This window comes from Chelonia mydas, chromosome 6 (genome assembly GCF_015237465.2).
Source record: "Chelonia mydas isolate rCheMyd1 chromosome 6, rCheMyd1.pri.v2, whole genome shotgun sequence".
NCBI lineage: Eukaryota > Metazoa > Chordata > Testudines > Cheloniidae > Chelonia > Chelonia mydas.
The window spans coordinates 10,428,383-10,451,623 of NC_051246.2; the positions used below are offsets into that span (position 1 = coordinate 10,428,383).

At 51.6% G+C, this 23,241-nt stretch overlaps 2 protein-coding genes and 1 pseudogene across 5 annotated transcripts in view; 1 reads left to right on the top strand and 2 right to left on the bottom strand.

Annotated features, from left to right (window-relative positions):
• Positions 1 to 23,241, bottom strand: part of LOC119566362 (zinc finger and SCAN domain-containing protein 2) — a 558,782-nt gene that overhangs the window by 3,010 nt on the left and 532,531 nt on the right. For 2 of the 3 annotated variants that reach the window (XM_037899111.2, XM_043549228.1), the window contains exon 2: positions 226 to 340. In XM_037899111.2, the coding sequence (XP_037755039.1) occupies positions 226 to 304 (79 nt within the window). In that variant the 5' untranslated portion in view covers positions 305 to 340. Of the gene's footprint in view, positions 1 to 225; positions 756 to 23,241 lie in introns of those variants that run through there. The other variant, XM_037899112.2, reaches the window with a different exon arrangement.
• Positions 2,720 to 10,678, top strand: LOC114021783 (zinc finger protein 883). 2 transcript variants are annotated; one of them, XM_027831810.3, is made up of 3 exons: positions 2,720 to 2,951; positions 3,252 to 3,357; positions 5,362 to 10,678. In XM_027831810.3, exons 2-3 carry the CDS (start codon positions 3,279 to 3,281, stop codon positions 6,552 to 6,554), a joined length of 1,272 nt encoding a protein of 423 aa, XP_027687611.2. In that variant the 5' UTR covers positions 2,720 to 2,951; positions 3,252 to 3,278; the 3' UTR covers positions 6,555 to 10,678. The 2 variants fall into 2 exon arrangements, with proteins under 2 accessions (XP_027687611.2, XP_027687610.2); XM_027831809.3 differs by having other exon boundaries at positions 2,741 to 2,951; positions 5,359 to 10,678.
• Positions 18,745 to 19,689, bottom strand: LOC102938137 (annotated as a pseudogene).

Consider the following 23,241-nt stretch of genomic DNA (forward strand, 5'->3'; position numbering starts at 1 on the left):
TGATGACAGTTTTACTACTTCCAAGGTCCCCCAGCTTTGTGGATCACTGACGCCAGCCCTACGGGTTTGGGGTGCGGTTCTCTGGCCTGGGTTTGGCAGGACATCAGAGTAGCCGACCAGAATGGCCCCTTCTGGCGTTCCCCATCTACGGCTCTAGCATGGCACCCCAGGGTCCTGGCTGCTAATTCATGGAGGGTCCCCAAGCCAGCCTCACTCCTTTTTCACCTGTGCAAGTGACAGCCAGGGTCTCCCTTTCCTCGGCGCCCTGGAGATCCCGGACACACGGCTCGTCCCCGCGCTTCATCCCGGAGATCCTGGGGTCAGGGACCAGGAATCCTGCCTGCAGGGGAGGAAACAGGGGGAGTCCTGCTTTGATAAATTACCAGTAAGCCCTTCAAAGAGCCACCCCAAAACTCCCACCCCGGGGCTGCCCCGGAGCTGGCGGGGCTGGGGGGGCCACTGCAGGGCTCCGCTTCACACACACATCCCCGGGCTGCCCCGGAGCTGGGGCGGGGTCCCTCCGGTCCCAACTGCGGGTCGGGCTCGGATCCCCTCGTCGCTGCAGCCACTTCTCCGGGCAACGATTTCCTGCCGCTGCTGCAGCCTCTCTCCCTGCCCCGAGAGCTTCCCCCGGCTGCGCCCCCCGGGGCCCCGCTCCCGATCGCCTGCGGACCCCGGGCCACACACGGAGCCGGGCTCGGGAGTCGGGGGCGCGGGGACAGGAAGGTCCCTGCGCTATTTGCAGCCCCGCTTATGGCCCCGCCTGGGAAGGGGAGGGCTTAAGAAATTGGTGGTTTTAACCCCTAAGGCTCCTTCAGTGCCTGGGCCAGCGTCGTCCCTCTGGCCTCCCCGCGCCTCCGCAGCGTCCGCCAGGCAAACCTCGGGCTGGGGGGGGGGGGTCTTCACGTGCACACACACTGGCTGCATGCACACAGTCCACACGATGCAGCCGTGGGCTCCAGCCACAGGTTGCACAACACAGCACGCACACACACAGAGCACGCACAGACACACACACACACACTGGCTGCATGCACACAGTCCACACACTACAGCCGCGGGCTCCAGACGCACCTTGCACAACACAGTGCACAGGTGCGCGCACACACACACACACACACTGGCTGCACCTCTGGGATTAGTTTGGGGAAGTTCTCGGGCCTCTATTGCAAGGGCGCTCAGACTAGATGATCACAATGGTCCCCTCTGGCCCTGGAATCTGTCAATTTCTCTCTGTCACACACACACACACTGGCTGCCTGCACACAGTCCACACGCTACAGCCGTAGGTTCCAGACACAAGTTGCACAACACAGCGCACACACATACACCCATTGACTGCACCGACACTGCACACACTGACCCTGAATGCGCACACACTGATTTCAGACACATGTTGGCTACACCTATGCACACCCCTGCTGTACGCACACACACACACACTGACTGCACTCTTGTACAACACTCATAGACTCTGCCTTCTCACACACACACACAAAGCCTTCCTCCTCCATCAGATACATGCAAAATTATACACACCAACCCCAAAGTTTATTCTTTGCAGATCACCAGTAGACTCCCACCCTGCAGACACACACCTGACTTGACCCACACAGACTAGCTATACTGTACAGACACACAAACACACTGATTACACACACATGCATGCACACAGACTGTGCACACCCACACTGATTGCACACATACGGACTGCATGCACCCCCACTCATTGCACGTGCACCCCACACTCACATAAGAACACACACCACACTGATTGGCATTGCATACACCCACATAAATGACACACACCCCCATAGATTGCACACACTCCCACACACTTACACAAGGATGGTACACAGCCAAATTGATTGCACACAGTCACACACAAAAACTACACATACCCACACTGATTGCACCCATACCTACACACAAGGATTGCACACACATTACACACACACCACACACTCACAAGGACTGCACACAGCCACACCAATTGCACACACACCCACTGTGCACCCACACCCCACACACTCACAAGCTCTGCACACACCCACACTCATTGCGCACAAACCCCAGACACTCCCAAGGACTGCACACCCACTGATTGCACACCCACAAGGACTGCACACACCCCCGCTGATTACACCCCCACATACACACACTCACAAGGACTGCACGCGCACACTGATTGCACAAAAACAACGAGGCGTCCGGTGGCACCTTAAAAACTAGCCGATTTATTCGGGGATAAGCTTTCGCGGGTAAAAAAACCCACTTCTTCAGATGCATGGAGTGCAAACTACAGATGCAGGCACTAGTCTACAGGAAGAGAAGGGAGGTACCTTAAAAGTGGAGAACTAGTGTTGACAAGGCCAATTCAATCAGAGCGGATGGCACACTCACACGGCCTACACCCACCCACACTGATTACACAAAAAGAAAAGGAGAACTTGTGGCACCTTAGAGACTACCCAATTTATTTGAGCATAAGCTTTCGTGAGCTACAGCTCACTTCGTCGGATGCGTACACACACTCACAAGGGCTGCACACACCCTCCCCATTTCGCAGCCTCTGAGCTGGCTGGGGATCAGGCTGGGCAGCGGGTCTCTTCGCCGCCGCTCCCCGCCCTGCACCCATGTCCCGGGGCCGCAGGCAGCCACGCCAGGACACGTGCCCTGGGGGCTGGGCCCCCGATCTGCTCGCTCCGGGGGGGAACCAAACTCCCCAGGGCGGCGGCGTGCAGGGAGCGAAGGGTTAACCCCGCAGCCCTCCCCTTCCCAGAGCACATGGTGCCACCATCAGGGGGCTGGAATAGCGCAGGGACCTTCCTGTCCAGCCCCCCCCTCCCCGCAGCTCCTCCTGCCCCGGCGGGTCTGCTCCGGAGCCGGACTCCTCCTGTTGCGCTGGGCGCGTCCCCGTCCGCAGCCCCCTGGATCGCCCCGGCCGGGCGGTGAGCGGGGGCGCCGGGGGGGGCGCAGCCAGAGGCGGCCGCGGGGAGGGAAAGGGCAGCGGCGGCCAATCGCCGCTTGGAGGAAGCGGCCGCGGGGACAAGGGGATGGGAGCCAAAGTGGGGCTGGGAACGGAGAGATCCCCCCCATCCCAGCAGCACGTGGGGGGGGTCTGTGCAGCTGAGCCCCCAGGTCCCCCCCCAACCCGGGGCTGCCTGTGTGGGGGCGGGGGGGGGGGGAGTTTTGAAGGGTTTCGTGGTAATTTATCAAAGCAGAGCCTTCCCCTCTTTCCCCGCCTGCAGGCAGGATTCCCTGGCCCTGACTCCGGGATGCAGCGAGGGGAAGAGCCGTGTGTCCCGGCTCTCCAGGGCGCCGAGGGAAGGGCGATCCCCCGAGGGGCCTGCGCAGGTGAGGAAGACCGTCCACGAGTGAACAGCAGGCCCTGCTAGGGCTGGGGAGGGTGCAGGCCAGAAGGGGCGGAGCTGGAGTCGCACCCCCACGCTGGAGGGCTAGTGTCAATGATCCGCAAAGGCGGGGGGGAAGAGCCGGGAGGTGGCAAAAGTGGCATCCAATTATTTAGGGTGCTGTGGCGATTCGTAATCTGCCCTCCAGTGTATCCCAGGCCGGCGGTGCCACCCACCACCTGCACATGAAGCCCAGCAAGGGACTTTAACCAAAGTATCACAGCCCACTGGAGGCTCAGCCATGAGATCCCACAGGCAGGGAATAGAATCATGGAATATCGTGGTTGGAATATCATCTAGTCCAACCCCCTGCTCAAAGCAGGGCCAATCCCCAATTTTTGCCCCAGATCCCTAAATGGCCCCCTCCAAGGATTGAGCTCACAACGCTGGGTTTAGCAGGCCAACGCTCAAACCACTGAGCTATCCCTCCCTGCAAGGGACCGAGGCGCACCAGTGCCTGAGGCCCCCCCCACAGTGGAAGGGAAATGATTAAGTGAGAGATCCCCAGATGATCCTAGCAAGTGATCCACACCCACACGCTGCGAAACTAAGAGGAAGATGTAAAAAACCCAAGGTCTCTGCCAGTCTAACCTGGGGAAGAAATTTGTTCCTCACCCCATATATGGCGCTTAGTTAGACCATGGTACCTGGGGGTACGCAGAAGTCTTCCGGGGGGTACATCAACTCACCCAGATATTTGCCTAGTTTTATAACAGGTTACATAAAAAGCACTAGGGAAGTCAGTACAAACTAAAATGTCATACAGACAATGGCTCTATATTCTATATGCTGAAAAGTAAGTACAATATTTCTATTCCAGCTGATTTATTTCATAATTATATGGTAAAAATGAGAGCCATTTTTCAGTGCTACTGTGGCTGAGACACTTTTGTATTTTTATGTCTGCTTTTGTAAGCAAGTCGTTTTGAAGGGAGGTGAAACTTGCGGGTACGCAAGACAAATCAGACTCCTGAAAGGGGTCCAGTCGTCTGGGAAGGTTGAGAACCACTGAGTTAGACCCTGAGCATGTGAGCTCGACCCCGCGAGCCGAGCACCAGAGAGTGCTCGGTGCCATCTCAGAGCCCTGTCCCACAGCTTGTGTCCCATCTCCAGCGTTGGCCATCACCGGTGCTTCAGAGGAAGAAGACCAAAAAAAATCCAGCCTCCCAAAACACGCTTGGGGGGGGAAAAGATCCCTCCCTGCCTCTTGCTGGGGGACAACTGAAAACCTGAAGTAATAGTTTTTAGGAACATAAGACATAAACCAGAAATGAGCCCCGCCCTCCCACATCACCTTTGCACTCAAATTTGTCCAGTTCTCTTAAAATTAATCATTATTTCTCCCCCCCCCCCACCCCCCCCGCACACACACACACACACTCCCCACTGAGAGGCTGTTCCAGAACCTCACCTCTCTGGTGGTTCGAAACCTTCTAATTTCCAGCCTGAATTTGTTCTGCCCTGTCTCACTCAGTAGCCGACACTCACAGATCCCAAGGCCGGAAGCATGTGATTTATCTCGTCTCTCCAGCTGTTGAACTTCCCCAGAATAATTGCTTTAGAACTAGAGCAAATCTTTTCAGAACGAATCCTATCTTGATTTAAAACTTGCCAAAGATGGAGAATCCATCTTGACCCTTGCCAAGTTTTGATGGTTAATTCCCCTCAGCGTTAAACATTTACACCATATTTCCAGTCTGAATTTGTCTAGCCTTAACTTCTGGCCTTTGTATTTTGTTAGTCCTTCATCTTCTAGATCGAAGAGCCCATTATCAAATTCCCCTCCCCAAGCTTTCCTCTGAGGGCTCAGCTGGATCGTTGGAGCAAAGCCACTTCCCCTCTGGGGAAGGGTTTGGGGAAATTCACCTCCTGCCCATCAGATTTGCCACTCATTCTCTCCCTAGCACAGTCAACGAGCCCTGGCTGGATTCTCCCTTTCTCCCAGCAGGTGCCAGGATGGAGGTGAAGAGTCCCAAGAAGGAAGGGCCTACGGGAGCAGAGCCACACTGGACGTCCCAGAGCGTTAAGCAAGAAGAGGCCAGCGTGGCTGGATGGCCGGAGGAGATCAACGCGATGTCTCCAGAGGAGATCGGCATCAGGATGATGATGGAGCACAACCGAGCCCAGCTGGGGGAGAGCCCTTACAGCTGCTCGGACTGCGAGAAAAGCTTCAGCCAGAGCTCCCACCTGGTCCAGCACCAGCGCATCCACACAGGCCAGAAGCCCTACAAGTGCACCGAGTGCGGGAAGAGCTTTGTTCTCAGCTCCAACCTCCTGGAACACCAGCGCATCCACACCGGGGAGCGCCCCTACAAGTGCGACCAGTGTGAGAAGACCTTCAGCCAGAGTTCCCACCTCTTCCAGCACCAGCGCATCCACACGGGCGAGCGGCCCTACCAGTGCACCGAGTGCGGGAAGAGCTTCAACCGCAACTACACCCTGGTGAAGCATTACCACACCCACATCGGGGAGCAGCCCTTCATCTGCAGCGAGTGCGGGAAGAGCTTCAGCCTGGGATCCTTTGCCCAGCACGTCCGCACGCACACGGGCGAAAAGCCCTACACCTGTGCCGAGTGCGGCAAGAGTTTCAGCAGCAGTTCCAACCTGAGCCAGCACCGGCGCATCCACACCGGAGAGAAACCCTACAGCTGTGGCCACTGCGGGAAAAGCTTCAGCCAGAGCTCCAACCTCATCAAGCACCGGCGCATCCACACCGGAGAGAGACCCTACAGCTGCCCCGAGTGCGGCAAGACCTTCAACCAGAGCTCGTCGCTCATGCAGCACCGGCGGATCCACCGGGGCGAGCGGCCCTACGAGTGCACCGAGTGCGGGAAGCGCTTCAGCGTCAGCTCCCACCTGGTGGAGCACCGGCGGATCCACCGGGGTGAAAAGCCTTACAAGTGCGTCGACTGCGGGAAGAGTTTTGGCTGCAACTCATCCCTGATGAAACACCAGCGCATCCACACCGGGGAGCGGCCCTACAAGTGCCCCGAGTGCGGGAAGTGCTTCATCGACAGTTCCAAGCTCAACAACCATCGGCGCACCCACACCGGAGAGCGGCCCTACAAATGCACCGACTGCGGGAAGGGCTTTGGAGACAGCTCCGCCCTCATGAAGCACCAGAGGACTCACGCCAAGTAGATACCCAGCAGATGGAGAGGGGGGCACTGGTGTCTCTCTAGAGGGTGAAATTGACATGCCGTGGGGAACGAGGGCCTCTATAAAGCGAGACATCGATGTGCCTTCTAGGGGGACAAGGGCACCTTTATAGAGAGTAAATTGGTGTCCTCTCTTCCAGCCCCCCTATTGCTCAGCAAGACATACCAATCCATCTCGGAAACCGTGGCTCCTACCCCCAATGTATGCCAGTGCCCTTTTGCCTGCAGCAAGCTGCAGGCCTGATCTGAAGCCCTTTCCCCCACTTACAAGGTGGATCAAGGTGCGGATGGCCTCTGCGAGGATCCCAAAGTGGCAGGAAATGCTAAGGCAAATCATCCAGCTGTGATGTGTGCCACAGGGATTTGTACAGAGGAAATAAGCAAACATAGTGAGGTTTAGTGATTAGGCCTGGGAGTCAGGACTTCTGGGTTCTGTCCTCAGGGAGGGGAGTAGGGTCTAGTGGGTGATCGCAGAGGAGGCTGGAAGCCAGGACTCATGGATTAGATTCCCAGCTATGTGTGGGTTATAGAAGGTGAAATCGGAGTTTGTTTGCAGTTATGCTTAGGTGTATAGTTTAGAGTAGGGGCCTGGGTTCTACACCCGGCTCTGGCACTTTACCTTTCTGTGCCTCAGTTTCTTCTTCATCTGTCAAATGAGAATAATGGTACCCAGCTGTTTTCTAAAGTGTTTTGAGAGTCATAGATGAAAAGTGCTTACTATTCTGTATTTGATGAGTAATTGTATAAGCTAGAAGTGACTCTCATTTCACCCTGCTTTGTTCATGCTCTGAGTTGGCTGCAGAGCATAGATCTCTAAGTCTTTTCTTAGACTGGTTTGCAGTAATTAAGATCCACAATTGAGCTCTCATTTCTCTCAGGCAACCAGGAGAAGAAATGTAAAGGGATCCTGGAAAGGGAAATAAAACTGGGGATTGTGCCCTTCAATTTTGCTACTTTATGATGCACAAAACAAAGCTTGAATCAACCTGCTTGGGACTTGTACGTTAGACATTTGGGAGTTAAATAACTTGGAAGTCTCTTGGGAAGACTGGAGAATTGGGTCTGATCAGTTAAACCTGATTGAACGTGGAGAGTGGATTTAAAACGTAAGTTAAGGCTAGGAGTTTTCAACAGCAATCTCAGAGGACATCCATTGTATGAGATATCTTAGAGGCCTAGTTTTCGGGTGGAAGTGCTCAACATTGTCTGAAAATTGGGCCCCCTTAACCATTAAAGGTTGGGTACTGCCCATCACCATTGAAAGTTTTGGTCCAAATCTTTAAAAATCAAGATTTTCTTTCCCAATGTGTTCCTTGGGTAACTGAGTTCAATCAGTGACAACAGAACGAGCCTGTCATATTCTTTGCCTGTGTTAATATTGATCTAGGTCAAATGTCTGTTTCACGGGGTGCTCTACTCACCACTGGAGCACCTCCTTGGGGTTAGCTCTGCCAGTCTGATGCTCCTTCCTGCAGGTGCTCACTCCGTCTCTCTCTTGGGACTCAATGGCTTCCTCTTCATGGCTTGGCCCTCAGGCCAGGTCATGTGGTTTTCCCCTTCTGGGGGGGTTTGTGTACCCAAGTCTCTCTGTACCAGTCATCCCAGGCAGTCTTCCAGTTCACTGCCCATCAATGGGGCCATTTCCCCAGTGGGTGGTAGAGGAACCCAGGCCTGGCCTCTTCTCTGGGTTCCTGCTCAGGGACCCTACCCTGTGCTGTCCCACACCTCACTGCTGTTTCCCTGGTCTGCTTCCTACATTGTCTCTGTCCAGCTTCCTCTCTACCCTCCTCCGGCTTGCCTTTCCCTCTGGGCCAAGCTCCCTGGTCTCCCAAGCCCCACCGAGTGACTACAGACCTCCTCCCTGCAGCCCCTTTTTGCCCTTAGCTACCTGGCTTTCTACAAGCCCTTCCTATTCCTGTCCAAGTGAGCTTCATCCTTTAATTAGTCCTCTCTGCTCCCTGGTTCCCTGTCCAGGTGCAGCCTTGGTGGCTAATTAGTCCAACTAGCCACGTTAAGCCCTTCAGAGGTGGTGTGGGGTGAACACCCCATCAGACATGGGTTTACCACGTCTGTGCTACATCCCGGCCTTTAAACAGTCTCCCTTTCAGTGTGGCAGACCTCAGGGGGCCACACTGTTCCACCAGGGTAGGCCATACAGCCTTCCTGACTCCAGGATTGGGCCTTCAGGCTCCAGCACCCCTGTTTGCCACCAGGAGCTCCTACAGCGAGTCCAGCTGAGATCAGACTTCTGCGGAGACATTCTTGTCTCAGAGAGCGATGCAGCCCATTGCGTATTAGCAGTGATGCTGAGCTCTTTCCTCCCTGCAGAGTGTCAGAGGAAGTTGCCTGCTCTTTACAGGCCCAGCAGCTAAGCGTTCTTGTTCAGTCATTGGCCGTCCCATTATGTCTTCCGGATCTTTCATTCAGATGTGTTGATTCTTTTCTGCTCCTAAAGACACCTTGGTACCATCTCAGACAATCTACCTGCCATTCTGCCAGCCCTCATTCCCTGTTCTACTCAGTGTGTAGCCATACAAAGTGCACAGGGAAACTGAGACACGCATCTGGATCATAAAAATATTACCAGCTTTCCCATGTACATCACAGCATAACAGGCACTCTGGAGAAAAATCTTCTTTGTTAAAAGTTCCCCAACCCTTTGCTTTGGGAGTTCTGTTAAACCCTTGAGCCTCCTCACCTGATTCTTCACAGGGAAATAAAATAAGAACATACATTCCTGGTGTTGCTAAGGTTTAAAGAATAAACCCCAGAGCTTGCCCCATCCCTGTTGTATTTCTCCAGGCAAAGCGGTCAGTGGGGATCAGTGGGAGCTTTGATGGCATTATGTCTGCAAGGCAGAATTCTTTATAAAAACCCAACAGCCATGTGGAACTATTTATACTTAAAAAAAGGTGATTCTTCTGTTCTTGGAGCTGAATAGGTTAGAGGAGGGCTTTAAGTCAGGACTTCTGGGTTTTCTTCCCAGTTCTGGCAGGGGAATGGTGGGTTAGAGTGGGCGAGGGGGCCTGGGAGCCAGGACACCAGGGTTCTATCCCTGGCACTCAGGGGGAAGTGGGGTCTAGAGGTTGGAACAGAGGAGGGAATGGAAATCTAGACTTTTGGGAGAGAAGAGACCAAGGCTTTTTAGAACAACAAACTAGCATCAAGATGTGGCATGGAAAAGCTGTGATTGAAGAAAGGGGTGAGAGAGGAGAAAGAAGGAGAGAAAGAAAATGGCTAAGATTTTTTCCAAACTGGCTAGTTATTTTGGGGTGTTCAGTCTGAGCCTGATTTTCAGAGGATGAGCACTCTGCGCTTTCTGGGGAATCACTTTCTTTGTAAGGGGGTCTCCCCCAATTTGACTCCCATAAAAACTGAGACACTCCTAATCACTCGCTGCTTTTGACAGTGGTGGCCACTGAATCTTCAAAGTAGCTAGCTAGAATTCCTGCTGTCTCCTTAGCCAGGTCTTCCACCCACCCCTCACCCTCTCCTTAAGTCACTTATTTGCTTCTTTGATTCACGTGGGGAAACCTTTTCTAAAACAAAAGGAAACCCAGATTGCTTTAGAGAAGTGACTGCTGTTTAAATGCCCTTTTTAAGTAATATTTTTTAGCCTTTTTTTTGAGGGGAGGACGTGTCTATTTTAATTTCAAGGATTTTTATAAACACAGAGAGGGGAAGTAAAGGGATTGGCAAGATTTCATCTTAGCAGGAAAGAGAGAGATCTTTTCCCCACAACCTCACAGGACGTTATAACCCAGAGGTCTTTCTCCCACAGCTTCATGAGTTGTCATAACCCAAAGATCTCTCTCCTGCAGCTTTGTGAGTTGTCATAGTTCAGAGCTGTCTCTCCAACCATTTCAATCAACGTTATGAGGAGCTGAGAGAGACTTAATGCAGGAAATCTGCTTGTGGCAGGATCGGGGCCTTCTCACGATGTAGCTTTTAAGGGAGGGGTGTTTGAATTAATCTAATATTTTTCTGTAGGGCTGATTTTTTTAATTCTGTATCCATTTTTTTTTTTAGTAATGCTATTTTTCTATCGGTGTCGGGAGCTTCCTGTAGTTAGATTTAAGAGGTGACAATAAATATTTGGAGCTAAAAGATGGTATGTGTTTTTTCTTTGTGGTCCAGAAAAATAACAGCTGTGGGGAAGTGAGAGGTCTGTGGGTGTAGGGATTCTGTGCGGGTGAACTGAGCTCCTTAGGGGTCACAGGAAGTGGAGTATGGGAGATCAGAGGCCTGTATGAAGGATTTGAATCCCAGTGCCTGGATTGCTGCAGGGTAAGATGGGGATTTGAAGGAGCATTCCATATCTCTCAGTCACATTGGGTGGTGCTTTGGTTCCTGGAAAGGATTAAAGGGAAACAAAGAAAATGATGGGGAGTCTTTAATATAGCTCAGTGTCTGTAACCCCTGATTGCATCAGCATTAGGGACAGATTCTGTTCTTCATGACTCTCGTGTAAATCCGGAGCAACCCCCCTGACATCTCTGGAGTCAGGGCTGTGTTCTGATTGTTCTTATTAGCAAATAGGCTTGAGCGTGCTGGTCGTTGTTTGTTCCTTTAAGATTCAGATTCTGGATAACACACAAAGGTTTTGAACTATATATTTAATCCAGGCTGCTATTGAGTTACTCTCAATCCTTAACAGTGGGTTTCTCACATATAAACACAGTAATTCAAAGGACCCGATTCTGATCTCATACTAGAATAAATGCAGAGTGACCCCAGTAAACCCAAAAGGATTTTTGTGGATGTAAACCACTATGGCTGAGAGCAGAATCCAACCCTGACTCCATTCACATAAGTGAGGTCATTCTAGATTTACACCATGGTCACTAAGAGCAGAATCCAGCCCAGTGATTTTAAACTTATGTTTACATAGTATTTAGATCAGGGAAGAGCTCAGTGGTTTGAGCATTGGCCTGCTAAACCCAAAGTTGTGAGTTCAATCCTTGAGGGGGCCACTTAGGGATCTGGGGTAAAAATTGGGGATTGGTCCTGCTTTGAGCAGGGGCTTGGACTAGATGACCTCCTGAGGTCCCTTCCAACCCTGATATTCTATGACTGAAGGAGCATCAGGTGGCGAAACCAGTTGAGGGTAGAAACTTTTTCCCCATTGTTACATTTCTCAGGGTACAGTCTGGACTGATAAACAGCTGTGTTCCCTCAATTCTCCAGCCTGGGGTGCCTTTTACCCTGCTTCACTGAGCTACCACTCCTGGTCTGCTCAGACACAGCCTCCAGCATGTAAGTTACTCCTAGTTATATTGTCTGAGTGCAATAGCCAGCCACTCTTTAATTACACTGCAGAACACCACCAGCAAATTCCTAGTCCCAGACTTGCCCCCAGTGATGTACGTCTTGTACTGCCCAGCCCTCTCCTGGACAACACAAGCTCGGATAAAGTCCCTCATTTTATTAATAGGAAATGATAGGCACAAATCCTATTATCCCCAAATGGAGTTTCCCAAACGCTTCAATCCAAACACAGTGGTTTAGATAACACAAGTTTTTTTAACTACAGAAGATAACTTTTAAGTGAAGATGAAAGAGTCAGAATTGGTTACAAGAGAATAAGAGTAAAATGCAACTAATGCCTAACTTAACCAGCTATGTGAATTCAAGGCAAAGTCTCTCTCAGCACGTTGTAGCCGTCTTCCTGGCTGAATGCCTTTCAGTCAGGATCCCTCCCCCAGTGCAAAGCTGTTTCTTTTGTTCTACAGGTAGGGCCCTACTGACTTCCCGGTCCATTTTGGTCAATTTCGTAGTCATAGGATCTTAAAAATCAAAAATGTCATGATTTCGGCTATTTAAATCTGCAATTTCACGGTGGTGTCATTGTAGGGGTCCTGACCCAGAAAGGAGTTGTGGGGAGGGGTCGCAAGGTTATCGTAGGGGGGGTTGCAGTCCTGCTGCCCTTACTTCTGTGCAGCTGCTGGTGGCGGCCCTGCCTTCAGGGCTGGGCACCTGGACAGCAGCGGCTGCTGGCCGGGAGCCCAGCTCTGAAGGCAGAGCGGCTGCCAGCAGCAGCCCAGAAGTCAGGATGGCCTGGTCTGGTGTTGCCCCCTTCCGTCTGCGCTGCTGCCTGCAGAGCCGGGCCCTCAGTCAGCAGCCGCCGCTCTCCGACCGCCCAGCTCTGAAGGCAGCAGCGGAGAAGTGAAGGTGGCATGGTCTGGTATTGCCACCCTTAATTCTGCGCTGCTGCTGGCGGGGTGCTGCCTTCAGAGCGGGACGCCTGGCCAGCAGCTGCCGCTCTCCTGCCGCCCAGCTCTGAAGGCAGCACAGAAGTAAGGGTGGCACTACCCTGATCCCCCTAAAATAACCTTGCTCCCCGCCCCGGACCACCTTTGGGTCAGGACCCCCAATTTGAGAAACACTGGTTTCCCCCATGAAATCTGTATACTATAGGGTAAAAGCACACCCCCAAAAAAACAGATTTCACTGGAGGAGACCAGATTTCACAGTCTGACATGTTTTTCATGGCCATGAGTTTGATAGGGCCCTATCTACAGGTGTTGTAGATGCCCTGGGTAGAGAGAAAGGGAGGAATAATTTGGGGCATCTGCTTTCCCTTCTTATAGCTCTTTCTCTTCTTTGATAATCATTTCCAGCTGAGGTTCAGGAGACAGAAAGTCTGTGTGGATGGGAACCCCCAGCTGTTTCTTTGTCAGGATGGAGATTTTCGCCCACAACCTCTTTCCTGCCAAAGAATGGCCACTTAACCAGATGATGGTCCATTTGATTTTGTTGATAGCTGGCTGAAGCATCTGCTAGCTTTTTGTCTCTGGCAAACTGGTTTGTGACTGCTCTCCAGACTTGGAACATGGCTTAATAATATCATAGAGTAGACTCTTAGAAGTTTACATACAATGTTGCCACAGACATTTTACCGGGACAATAATGATGAGCAAATTATGAGTTTTCAAATGAGTTTTCACAAGGCATACATTGTACAAGTTTTATCATAGTCTTATAAAAGCAGTGACCATAGCGGTACAGACAGTCACACTCATTTTGGCCTAAATTCTCCCTGTAGATAAATGTGGGGAGCCAGCATGACACAATGGCTAAAGCTCAGAACTCCTGGGTTCTGACCTCACCTCTGTGAGGTGAGTGGAGTCTAGTGGACAGAGCAGTCTTAAAGTCAGAACTCCCTGGTGCTAGCCTGCCCTCTGGGAGTAAAGTCTAGTTAGTTACAATGGGGCAGGGCTAGGAGTTGGGACTCCTGGCTTTTCTCTTGCCTCTGGGAGAGGAGTGGGGTAGAGCAGAGGGGTGGGGGTCGGGACTCCTGAGTTCCATGGCCAGATCTCCTCAGACAAGTAACTTAATTCTTCTGAGCTTCATTTAGGAAACAGGGATGGAAGGAACTTAAGAAAAATAATTTCCTGCTGACTGGAGATTTTAGTGTTGATATAATAGAAAAATTCAACCCCAGCTTCTCATATAAGGCTGGTGCTGCCTTATATGAGGCTGTAATAGTGTAAGGATCTTCCTGTCCCAGCTCCCAACACCTGGGTCACAGTCCAACTTCCCCCAGCCCCCATGTGTTCCCAGGGATGAGTTCCCACCGATAGCCCCAGGGAAATCGCCCCGGTTCAGCGGAGAGTGGGAGCGCCAGGCACAGAGGAGAAGCAGTGAGAGGTGGCTCAGAGGAGAAGAGTTGTAACTAGGCATTTTAGCGCTCGGGGCAAGCAAGCAAGCATATTTGCGCCTGTACCATTTTTTTTGTCATTTTTCCTCCCCATCTTTCCGCCCCCACGGCTTGGCACCCTGGACGGTTGCCCTGCTGGCCCCACCCTGGTTACAGCTCTGCAACTCTGCCACTTGCCTCCTGGGTGATCTTGGGCCGATCATATGGTTTTGTGCCTCAGTTTCCCCTTATTAAAAACGGGATAATGATACTTACAGCGGAGTGGTGGGGAGGTAGAATTCACTGGTGAAATGAAAGGCATTAGAAGAGTGCAAACTAGAGTAGTTCATCCCTCCAGAATGTGTACATGGGAGAAACGGGAAGCTTCCCCCGTAAATCAGAGATCACAAGTTAGGAGCCCTTACAGAAAGAAATATTGCTGTGCTCTGCAATAATGGCCTCTAGGGCTAGAGTATACAATGGAGCCACTACAGCATTTGGGACCCGTTCTGTAGTCTCTGTTTTATAAAGATTTTAAATATGCCTCTCTGGAACTTCATCCTCCCCACCACAAAAACCCATGCCCACGTGTGGCTTCCTCAGAGAGAGAATCCTGCTTGTTAACACACGTCCCAGGGAATGGGATGCACCACTGTAGCTAGGCCCCTCCTACTCTGTCACTAATCTGCCTGTCCCTCCCTAGCCCACAGGAGCTGTGCTAAACTGCTCTCTTCTGGGAGGCAATAGAATCATAGAATATCAGGGTTGGAAGGGACCTCAGGCGGTCATCTAGTCTAACCCCCTGCTCAAAGCAGGACTAATCTCCAATTTTGGCCCCACATCCCTAAATGGCCCCCTCAAGGATTGAACTCACAAACCTGGGTTTAGCAGGCCAATGCTCAAACCACCGAGCTATCCCTCCCTCCTTCCTGCACTCATCTCCAGCTGACATAAAAACCTCTTCCATCAGGCCAGATCTGAGCAGTGTTTTGCTGCCAGCAAAGAAAGTGCAAGTTTTCTGGTGAAAGCAATTTCCCTGTGTCCTGATTAGCAACAACAAACCAAGGCCCACAGCTGGGGAGGAGAACAGAGCTTAATTGACTCTGCGTTTTGAAGTGGGATCTGAATGACCAGGTTCAAATTAGCCAGCATCACCTTTTCATCCTGGGGCACTGAAAGGAAATGTGATTCTCTACAGCAGACTATGGCTAATCCAGCTCCCACCACACACCCAGCCCTTTTAAAATACGTCTCAGATAAAGTAGACATCTTCTTTCACAGGCTCTATTATTCTCCTCATTGTATTGTCTGAAGTACGTAGTTTAAAGCCCCGCACGCTTATCTAAGCCACCTGTGTTTTACCAGCAAATCAAGAGGAGGACGAGACCTGGGGGGAAAGGAAACAAAAAGGAACAGCTTTGAACTGTTTTGTTTTTCTAATGAAATTAGAAAGCCATGTCCCCACAGTGTCGAAATGTCAAAAGAGCAAGACATGATTGTCCATCAGCAAAGGCGCAGGGCTGCGGGATAGGAACCGTGAGTGGAAACAGTGACACCCAAAGAGTAGTAATAATTAATACCTGGCATTTCCCACGGCAGAATTCCCAAGTAATGGTGCAAAGCGTAGCACGAGCATTGATAGCAACTAAGGTCTACTGGGCTGGGCACAAGTCTGGGAATCAGACCTGCCTCCTTGGCCTAATCGCTGCAGCAAGTCACTCTGCCTGGTCAATTTCCCCAGCTATAAAATGGTGATAATGATGCTACTTCCTTTTTGTAAAGTACTTTGGATGGGACCACTGGCGCCCACTTTCTTCTTTGCTGGGGGGTGCTCAACCCCCCGCCCCACCCCTTCCCCAAGCCCCCACCCCACCTCTTCCTGTCCCTGCTCCTCCCCCTAACACGAGCACACCCCACCCTCGCTCCTCCCACCCCTGCGCCTCCTGCATGCCGCAAAACAGCTGATCTGTGGCAGGTGGGAGGTGCTGATTGGTGGGGCTTGCCAGAGGCACGGGAGGAGAGAGAGGAACTGATGGGCTGCCAGTGGGTGCTAAGCACCCACCATTTTTTTCCCAAGGGTGCTCCAGCCCTGGACCACCCACAGAGTCGGCGCCTATGGGTGAGACACACCAAGGGACTGAGGCGTTGCAATGCTGAGTGTCACAGCACCTAGAAAAATCACAGGAACACACCATGATCCACAAAGCTCAAGTGGGCCCCTAAGCTCCCTGTGCATGAGGAGAGAGAAGTGCCTAAGAAGGCCGTCCACAAAAGCCAGCGCTGCTGCTCCCTCGGCAATGGGAGAGAGGCCGACAACAGGCATGTGTGAAAGCCCTGCCCCCTTTCTCAGAGATAGGCGCCTATATCCAAGCTGCACTGACGCCCCTATGTCAGTTTAGTGAGCCCCAAACAGGAACTCACCACCTGGAATCAGACAGCTTCGGCACCTGCTTCGTGGCTCCTACCCTTGAGAGCTAGACAATGCGATCTAACAGCTGTGTTGTCATAAGCCGTCATGCTTTGGCTGGATGCTGCAGAACAATTTAACATAGCTCTTAATGTCCTCAGCGAGCGCTCTCTGGGAAACGGTGGAAGCCTTATTGATTGGGATGTTTAAAACGGGCCTGGACCCAATCCTAATAAATGCCCAAGTGGGCACAATCCTGCGTTCCTGCAAGAGTTTGGGAGGCTGCTCTATTCTGTTTCCTCAGCACAGCACTGAAGACGGGCCTTTGCTGCCATTAACCGAAAATAGGGGAAGAACTACAATAAAATTAACTAAATGGGTTAAAAAAAAAACAACGGGGTTTTAACATTAAGAGGCATAAATTAACGATTGGATACCTATTGAAAAGGATGAGGTAATTGTTTACAGTTGAATAGTCTGGTAATTGGGTAGGAGATAGCAGTTTCAGGTCAGCGTAGGTTGGCAGGCAGACAAATGTAGATTGGGGCCAAGTAAAAGTCACTCCAGCACTGCAGGGAGGGGTGTTCAGGCGGCTTCACACTCAGGCCCGAGGAGGCGGAGCCGAGGTGAGCTGGGGCGGGGGGGGGTTGCGAGGAAGGCTGCCCGCACTGCAGCAGCTAACCAGGGTGCGCACAGGGGAACCTTTCCCCACCCCAGCTCGCCTCCACCTCCCTGGGCCTGAGCGCAAAGCTGCCGCCTGCTTCTCAGCCCTCCCCGGCTTCCCGCGTGAACAGCTGATTTGCAGCAAGCCGGGGTAAGGGACGGAGAAGCAGAGCGGGGCGGTGTGTTCAGGGGCGGAGGTGGAGCGGAGGTAAGGTGAGCTGGAGCCGGGCACGGGGCGGGGAGCTGCCAGTGGGTGCTCTGCACCCACCAAATTCTCCCTGTGGGTGCTCCAGCCCCGGAGCACCCAGGGAGTCGGCGCCTAAGGCGCCACTTTTGATGTGATCAGTGGGGGGAGCAGCCGCTCCCCCTGCACCCCCCCAGCTACGCTTACCCCGCCCCTAGGAGCCAGAGGGACCTGCCGGATGCTTCCTGGGAGCCGCCCCAGGTAAGCCCCGCCGGGACTCCCCACCTCACCCCCCGGCAGGTCCCTCTGGCTCTTAGGGGTGGGGTGGGCACCCACTACGGTGGCCCATGACACTCTCCTGCCCGGTTCTGGGGGCAGTCAGGGGACAGGGGAGGGGTGGATGGGGCGGGGGTCCCAGGGGGCGGGGGTGGGCAACGACCCCCTTGTGGGGTGAGGAGGGAACCGGTTGTTAAGATTTTGGCAGCTCATCACTGGATAGGCCTATAAGCATGGACCAATCAGAGAGGGTTTAAAGGTGCTCTTACCTTCATATTACAAGTGACAAACAGAGGCAAAGGGAGACTAAACCCAGGATTATTAAAGGTATTTAGGCAGCTAAATCCCATTTATTTCAATGGGAATTAGGAACTGAAATTCCTTTAAGAAAATCTAGCCTTAAGTGATTTGCTCAAGGCCACAAAGGAAGTCTACTGTGGAGGAGGAGTTTAAACTCAGACCCCCTCAAGTCTTAGGCGAGTGTGATAACTTCCGGACCATCCTTCCTTTCTCATGTGTGTGTATAATGACGTGTTTCTATCTATCTGTCCCCATACATAACCATCTCTCTGTCTATCTATCTATAAAAACACCTCTCCATGTGCACCTCCCTTTGTTTAATTGTATAGTGATTTCACATGGTGGCTGTGGGAACTGAGATAAGAGCAGTGGCAACAAAAACAGTTCCAGTCCGAGTACCTCCTCTTTATATCATCTGCTGAATTAACCAATATAGTTCAAAAGGCAGTGGAACAAATAGGGGGAGGTGCCTGTATTGCAGAAATCACATATCAATGCATAAAGGAGAAGCTGTCACACTGTTACTGGATACTGTTTTTCAAAGGAAATGGCACCTTTCCTCATTATCTGGCTCAAGTTCCATTTCCTTCTTGTTTTCTCCTGTAAATTCCATGATGACAGAAATTTCTGCACATCGACTTAATGAGTGAGAACTAGCTCATATTTGCACTCCAGTACTGATCAGTAAAAACCAGTCCCCACATTTACATACAGCGAGAAATAGTTTTTTGGTATATTGTCCTCCTCAGGGCGTCCTTCACCTCCTTGTTCCTCAGGCTGTAGATCGGGGGGTTCAGCGTCGGGATCACAAGGGTATAGAACACAGCCACCGTTTTCTCCGAGTCCACTGAGCTGCCAGACGAGGGTCGTAAATATGTAAAGATCAGGGTCCCATATAAGATGGAAGCGACAGGCAGGTGGGAGGCGCAGGTGGAGAAGGCTTTGTGCCTTCCTGCAGTGGAGCGGATCCTCAGGATGGCAAAGATGATGTAAATGTAGGAGATGAGGATGATGAGAATGGTGCCTATCGTTTCTATGGCTGCAAAGGTGAAATGCACTAGCTTATTGATGCGAAAGTCAGAGCAGGAGATTTCTTGGAGTGGGCGAATATCGCAGAAGAAATGATCGAGGACACTGGAGTGGCCGAAGGACAGACTGAATGCAGTACACCTATGCACAGTGGCATTGACACAGGCGCACAGGTAAAAGCCAGCCAATGGCTGGAGGGAGACTCTCTTGGACATGGTGACATTATAAAGCCATGAGTTGCAGATGGCCACAAAGCGATCGTAGGCCATCACAGCCAGGAGGCAAAGCTCATTGTTGGCACAGAAGGAGAAGAGGCAAAACTGAACCACACCCCCAGGGAAAGAAATGTCTTTACTCATCACTAGGAACTGACCATCGCCTTGGGGGCAATCATAGCAGAGGAGACAACATCTAAGAGTGACAAATTGCTGAGGAAAAAGTACATGGAGCTGTGGAGTTGGGAGTCAACCCTAATCAGCACAATCATCCCAACATTCCCCACCAAGGTGCAGAAATAAATGGCGAAGAAGAACATAAAGAGGATGTTTTTGCAGCTTTGGACTTTCTGTTATTGCCCGGAAAATGAAGCCAGTCACTGTGGGGCAGTTCCCGGGAGCCATTTCTCCTGTCACTGTACTCTATGCCAGAGAAGAGACAGAGGAGGGGATAGAAGCAATGGGTACCACAAAAATAAATCTGATATCCAGTGGAGACTTGTGTTCTCTCTTAAGAGATGCCTAAACAACGGACATTTAATGTAGTCAGAGATTCCAAAGCCCAAAGGAACCATTTTGATTATCTAGTCCAGTGGGGTTTTTTTCATTTGTGGACCAATCAAAAATTTTGGGAATCCACGGACCACAGGTCAAAAACTAGCATTCTATGGTAACAACAACCTTTTGAGGACCCCTTAGATATAGTCTGTGGACCCCAAGGTGTTTGCAGACAACAAATTCAAACCCCCCGATCTCATCTAATTGCTTATATAACACAGGTCATCATTTTTTCCCTGTATTTTTCATTGTAAACTAGAGCATATCTTTTAAAAAATCATCCAATGTTGAATGAAAAATTGTCCATGAACTAAGTATCCACCACGACCCTTGGAAAATCGTTCCAAGGGTTAATTACCCTCACTGTTAATAGAGGCCTTTTATGTAGAGCTGGTCAAAATTCCCACCTACCCCCTTGGAAATTTTAGAGCTTTCAGGAACAAATCCCCAAATCCAAAATACTTTGGCACTGGTATATTTTGGCTGAAATCTGAAGTATTTTGGTTTTGAAATGGAGCAACTGGGAGATGTTGTCAAACCAGTAAGACTGGCCCATACTCCGAATGCCCATACTCCATAAAGGAGCATGAGGAACTTCAGCTAGACAGTTCAACATGTGGAATCCTCAGCATTGGAGGTTTTTCAGAACAGGCTGGAGAAACACCCATTGGGATGTTTACTTGGTGTGTTACTTGGTCTTGCCCTAGCACAGGGACCCTGACTTGACTACATGAGGGCCCTTCCACCCCACATTGCTAGGAAAAGTCAGTGAAAATCCTGGTGAGGGGGATGTGCCTGGCGAGGGGGATGTGCAGTATCCAGGCTGGTTACTGCAATTCTCCCTCCCCTCCCTCCCTTTGCTTTCTGGATAAATTGTACTTTCAACACTGAGGACTTTGTAAGTTATGGCCAAATAATTTACTGTCCTGCGTAACATGCCCTGCATTGCTGTGTGTGTGTCTGTGGTGTAGTGCAGACACCATGACACTTGCAAAGCCTCCTCTACCTTCCCCTCCCCTCCACCAGCCTCTGCTGGGCACAATCCCAAGTGGACGCAGAGCACTGCGGGGAAAGGTTTCTGAAAAGCCAACTTGGCTATTTTTCCAAGAGTTTGGAGTATAGGCTGTATCGCTTGTGCTGAAGCCCACAGTCTTTAGCAAGTTCACAAACAGAAATCAGTGCCCCTCTGTCCACTTCACTGCAGGCAGGCAGGTGGGGGCGGAGGGGTTCAAACACCGCTTGGATCAATGCTCTCCAGCCTAGCTCAGGCTTCGGTTGGTTTCCTTCATTTCCCCCCACTCCTGGTAGCTTATTCTGGGAAGTTTCTCAGGCTGCATGAATTCTCAATGGTCTTTCAGGAGAACTGGGAGTGCAAACCCAGGGAAGAGGTGGATTCTCTGTTTCCTGCTGTCCTCACATCACAACTGGTTGTCATTCTGGAAGAAGGGCCGTCCCTACTCATACGCAAAGTACGCAGCTGCGTAGGGTACCAAATTTCCTGGTGCCCTGCGCAGCTGTGTGCTTCTCCACCCCTGCCCCGCCTCTTCCCCATGGCCCCTACCCCTGCTCCGCCCCAGCCCCGCCCCCACTCCACCCCTTCCCCAAAGCCCCTGCCCTGCTCTGCCCTGCCCCAGCCCCGCCCCCACATCCCTGAGGGCTGCAGGAGGGCCGGGCCTGCACTCACCAGCAGTGGGAAGTGCAGCGACCCAGCCCCAGCCTGCCCCCCAAGCCAGCCCCCTCACCCATGGAGGCTTGGGGCCCCCGCCGCACCCACCCATGAGGGGGGCTGTGTAGGACCCCAGAATAGCTAGGGATGGCCCTGTTCTGGAAGATGCCTTTTAGTGAATTTCAAGCAATTGGGCTTAATATGGTGGTAAGTGTATGAAATTTTTCATAGCCCGTGAAATAGAGGCCGGATTAGGAGATCGAATTGTTTCACAACCGATGCCTCTATGAAAAACTCAGGGGTGAGGAACAGACTCTGCTGTTTTACTAGGTGGCCTTCTTGCTCCCCAGAATCAATAATGAGCAAGTGGGGTGATCCGGGGTGCAGCTCAAACATCCAACCGAGCTGGCCAGGGGCAGACATCAGGCCTGCAAGGGAAAGGTGAGCGTGGCAGTGACTTCACACAGGCCTTTGGCAGGAACTCAGCCTATTGGGCAAAGGTGATGAGGCGGCTGTGACCTCATAGAGCTCCCTTGACAACAGCCAGGCAGGACAGGGATGCGGGGCAGGGGGAACCTCAGAGACCCCTGTAGCCTTGCTGCAGCAAGCCTCCATCTCGCGGTCTCTCGGTCAGGACCAGGAGCGGATTGGGGTGGAGGAGATTCTCTGGGATTTTTTGCATTTCCCTGTGGATTTTGTTGAAAGAAATCATCATCTGTGTAGAAGGTAAGAAAAAATACGGGCTCTCTGTACAAGATGGGGGACTCTATCCTGGGAAGCTATGACCCTGAAAAAGACTTGGGGTCATGGGGGATGATCAGCTGACCATGAGCTCCCAGTGGGACGCTGTGGCCAAAGGGGCAAATTCGACCCTTGGAGCCGTACAGAGCAGATTCTCAGGTAGAAGCAGAGAGGTTCCATATCTCTCTGTACTGGGCTCTGGTGCGGCCACTCCTGGAATATTGTGTCCGTTTCTGGTGTCCACAATTTGAGACAGATGCTGATCAATTGGAGAGGGTCCACAGAAGAGCCACGTGAACGATGAAAGGATTAGAACACATGCCTTGTGCTGACAGACTACACGAGCTCCATCAAAGAGAAGGTTAAGCGGTGAGCCTAAGGGAACAAATATTTACTAATGGGCTCTTCACTTTAGCAGACAAAGATTATGAGCAGACAATGGCTGAAGCTAGACCAATTTACACTGGAAATAAGAAGAGCATTTTTAATGCCAGGGTTTGGACCAATTCACCAAGGGTTGTGCTGGATCCTCCACAACTGGCTTGTTTTAAAATCAAGATTAGATGTTTTTCTAAAAAAATCCGCTCTAATTTCTGTGGGAATTATTTTGAGGGACGTTCTATGGCCAATGTGAAACAGAAAGTCAGAGCAGAGAGGTTCCATCTGGGTTTGGAATTTATGAATCTGAGACTCGCTGGGGGCGTTTGGAATTTGTCCCTTTTTGCTTCTCTCTTCCTCCTTCCCTCTTGTCTCTTCTTCTCTTTTCTCTGCTGCTCTTCTTCCTGGGGAGGGTGGGGCTGTGCTCCAGCTGTCATTGTAGGAGGTCCTCACAAAGAGGTGGGGCTGGAATTGTGAGCTGATGGTGATCTCCACCATAGTGCTCTCCTGTGGTGACTAGTTGAGAATGCTCGGCCTCCAGGCCTGAGAGTCTCCACACTGATCGGCCAAGTGGGGGGTTATTGCTGAGTTAATAGGGAGGAGACTCAGGCACT